The sequence below is a fragment of the Nilaparvata lugens genome, unplaced genomic scaffold (genome assembly GCF_014356525.2).
Source record: "Nilaparvata lugens isolate BPH unplaced genomic scaffold, ASM1435652v1 scaffold10403, whole genome shotgun sequence".
NCBI lineage: Eukaryota > Metazoa > Arthropoda > Insecta > Hemiptera > Delphacidae > Nilaparvata > Nilaparvata lugens.
The window spans coordinates 1-3,437 of record NW_024089069.1 but is presented as its reverse complement, the minus strand read 5'-3'; the positions used below and the strand labels follow the sequence as shown (position 1 = coordinate 3,437).

The following is a 3,437-nucleotide window of genomic DNA, read 5'->3' as shown; positions in this document are numbered from 1 at the left end:
AAATATATACATAAATGAAAAATAGATAAATATTCAAAGATACAAATATATTACAAATATTCAATATTATATTATCCATATTACAAAACTTAATATTACAAAACATATTATATTATATCTTAATAAAAAAAAAAAAAAAAAAAAAAAAAAAAAAAAAATAAATAAATAAATAAAAGCCAAATTCACTTAAGGTCTATTATCTAGGAGCAACCAAAAATTTTCAGTTCTGTTAATTCTATGAGCAGTCATAAGGCAAACCAGCCTAAGGCACTGCCAATTAGGGTGATTCACTCACCCTGTTCCACCCACAGTCAGTCATTTTCTGAACTGACATAGGCTTACGTAGTAGTAGCAGCAGCAGCAGCAGCAGCAGCAGCAGCAGCAGCAGCAAGCAAGCAAGCAGTACAATGGCTCGTACCAAGCAGACAGCAAGGAAATCGACCGGCGGTAAGGCGCCCAGGAAGCAGTTGGCAACGAAAGCTGCCCGCAAGAGTGCTCCGGCCACCGGTGGTGTGAAGAAGCCGCATCGTTACAGGCCTGGCACAGTGGCTCTGCGAGAAATTCGTCGCTACCAGAAGAGCACTGAACTGCTTATTCGTAAGCTGCCGTTCCAGCGCCTTGTTCGTGAGATCGCACAGGACTTCAAGACTGACCTGCGTTTCCAGAGCTCGGCTGTTATGGCTCTGCAGGAGGCAAGCGAAGCCTACTTGGTTGGCCTGTTTGAAGACACCAACCTGTGCGCTATCCACGCCAAGAGAGTGACTATCATGCCGAAAGACATTCAGTTGGCCAGGCGTATTCGTGGAGAACGTGCTTAGACGACAACACACGCGCGGCTATATCATGTTATTGGCTGCTGGTGCTGTGCAATGCAACGCGCACTCACACCAACAACGGCCCTTTTCAGGGCCAGTAGATGATAATTTTTCACATTGGATGAAAATCTGCTACTGCTTGCTTCTCAAAACCTAATAATGGATTTGATTTGCTCTGTAGTCTGATGCACTCTTCTTCCCTTCACTATCAATCAATCATAATGCTTCTTCTCTTGTGTTTGTGTCTCTAGATAATGCTGGCCCTTTTTGGGGCCACTGACACACTATTATCAATTTATTATTATGTCGGGATATCGTTCAGAAAGCTGTTTCCCATTTTTCTCTCTATTGCTGGTGCAACCACTCAATTTTAGTTGGTTGGTGCTGTTTTTTCATACACACTGTTTGGAGACCAAGGCTCTTTTCAGGGCCACTGAGACAAAAATTGTTAAAAAGAATATTGTTGTATTATTTTCAACTGATCAAACATGAACATTAATTATTTTTGCCAGTAGGCTTCTTCATGTTTGACGCAACAAGTGAAAAGAGAACTTTCACCACTCATGTGAAAATTGTTTGTTGTGGAAACGTGCGAGTGGCCCTGAAAAGAGCCAACTAGCTATATCAGACTAATATTCATCTCTACTTCAAACTCAGAAGAGACACTGTCACTACTGTTACACACAGTGTATCAATCAATGTAATAGCATAGTCATCACACTTGTGAGGCGAGTGACGACGGTAGCAAATGAATAAAATCATATATTATTTTCATTTTGAAAATCAAACAGCTATTGGCCCTGAAAAGGGCCGTTGACGCTTGTATGCGGTACACTTGTTGTTGTTAAGCGGATGTTGTGGTGGCATGCTAGTCGGCGGCGAGCGCGCACACACACACACACAAACTCTCTACTTGGAGCTGGTGTACTTGGTGACAGCCTTGGTTCCTTCACTGACTGCGTGCTTGGCCAGTTCACCGGGCAGCAGAAGACGCACAGCGGTCTGGATCTCCCGGCTGGTGATGGTTGAACGTTTGTTGTAGTGAGCCAGTCGGCTTGCCTCGGCCGCGATGCGCTCGAAAATGTCGTTGACAAAGCTGTTCATGATCGACATCGCCTTGGACGAGATACCGGTGTCTGGGTGAACTTGCTTCAGCACCTTGTAGATGTACACGGCATAGCTCTCCTTCCTCTTGCGTTTCTTCTTCTTGTCTCCCTTGGCAATGTTCTTCTGCGCCTTGCCGGCCTTCTTCGCTGCTTTACCGCTTGTCTTGGGTGGCATACTGCTGCTGCTGCTTGCTGCTAGACGAGATCTGCTCAATAGGGCTGCTAGTCCACGAGTGTGTTCAAATTTCTCTAGTGCTGCTCTATTTATTGACTTTGTGTGGAAACATTGTCGACCAATAGAATGCTTGTATTCAACTATTGGCTATGATTGCTACCAATCATGTCACGTCTACTCTAATTGGTCGAAATTCGTGCCACACATTGCCTATATATAGGTGCCGATTTGCAACAGATTTTCATTCTTATTCCATCGTTTCTACAGCACCGATCAACAAACCACAACCAGCATCATGTCAGGCAGAGGCAAAGGCGGAAAAGTGAAGGGAAAGGCAAAGTCTCGCTCATCCCGTGCCGGACTCCAGTTCCCAGTCGGTCGTATCCATCGTCTGCTTCGCAAAGGCAACTACGCCGAGCGTGTTGGTGCTGGTGCTCCCGTCTATCTGGCCGCTGTCATGGAGTACCTGGCCGCTGAAGTGTTGGAGTTGGCTGGCAACGCCGCCCGTGACAACAAGAAGACTCGTATCATTCCGCGTCACTTGCAACTGGCAATCAGGAACGACGAGGAGCTGAACAAGCTGTTGTCCGGCGTAACAATCGCACAGGGTGGTGTCCTGCCCAACATCCAGGCTGTCCTCTTGCCGAAAAAGACCGAGAAGAAGGCTTAAGTCTGCTTGCCTTGCTACTGCGCGCTCGCGCGCATTCGACTCTTGGTGTTGAACCACAAAGGCCCTTTTCAGGGCCAGCAATACATTTATTTTTCAATTATTATATTATATCAATGTTTGTCACTATAGTGGTTACTGTCTGTCTCCTAGACATATCGGCTTTATTCTCTCACATAGGTTGTCTGTCTGTCGTCACCCTCTAATATACACAAATTAGAAATTAGTTGGCCCTTTTCAGGGCCACTGGCACACTTAATGATCAAGTTCAATGAAACAATTTAATTTACTTTTGTGTGTCTAGAATAGAGAAGAATGTCAGTGTGCTAACCGATTTTTGAGATGAGGAGAAGAAAATGTACTCTCTCACACCTTCCATCAAAACAACAATATTATTGTTCTCTGTCACTTGCTACAGTTGTGAAGCAGATGTGAAATAGAAAAATATCATCCAGTGGCCCTGAAAAGAGGCTTTTGCACTACTAACTCGTCAAACGCACACGTTCATCTTCTTCTACTCTCACAACTCCAACTAAATATAATCAATTTATACACACATGTCCAACTTCTTACTGTTCACCGATTGGATGATACCCATCAGGAACTAATAATATTCTCTGTTACTGAAAATGTGTTGGTGGCCCTGAAAAGGGCCTTTGTGGTTCAGTACTGCT

General features: G+C 44.4%; 3 protein-coding genes across 3 annotated transcripts; 2 read left to right on the top strand and 1 right to left on the bottom strand.

Annotated features, from left to right (window-relative positions):
- Nucleotides 1–362: 362 nt before the first annotated feature.
- LOC120355349 (histone H3) lies at nucleotides 363–913 on the top strand. The gene has a single exon (XM_039443702.1). It carries the CDS (start codon nucleotides 408–410, stop codon nucleotides 816–818), a length of 411 nt encoding a protein of 136 aa, XP_039299636.1. The 5' UTR covers nucleotides 363–407; the 3' UTR covers nucleotides 819–913.
- A 694-nt stretch (nucleotides 914–1,607) lies between these two features.
- Nucleotides 1,608–2,160, bottom strand: LOC111063930 (histone H2B). Its single transcript, XM_022351601.2, has one exon. It carries the CDS (start codon nucleotides 2,094–2,096, stop codon nucleotides 1,725–1,727), a length of 372 nt encoding a protein of 123 aa, XP_022207293.1. The 5' UTR covers nucleotides 2,097–2,160; the 3' UTR covers nucleotides 1,608–1,724.
- Nucleotides 2,161–2,320: 160 nt separating this feature from the next.
- LOC111063283 (histone H2A) lies at nucleotides 2,321–2,847 on the top strand. Its single transcript, XM_022350965.2, has one exon. It carries the CDS (start codon nucleotides 2,392–2,394, stop codon nucleotides 2,764–2,766), a length of 375 nt encoding a protein of 124 aa, XP_022206657.1. The 5' UTR covers nucleotides 2,321–2,391; the 3' UTR covers nucleotides 2,767–2,847.
- Nucleotides 2,848–3,437: the final 590 nt, after the last annotated feature.

Coding starts and splice junctions, on each gene's coding strand:
- LOC120355349 (XM_039443702.1), top strand. CDS start 408: ATGGCTCGTACCAAGCAGACAGCAAGGAAATCGACCGGCGGTAAGGCG.
- LOC111063930 (XM_022351601.2), bottom strand. CDS start 2,096: ATGCCACCCAAGACAAGCGGTAAAGCAGCGAAGAAGGCCGGCAAGGCG.
- LOC111063283 (XM_022350965.2), top strand. CDS start 2,392: ATGTCAGGCAGAGGCAAAGGCGGAAAAGTGAAGGGAAAGGCAAAGTCT.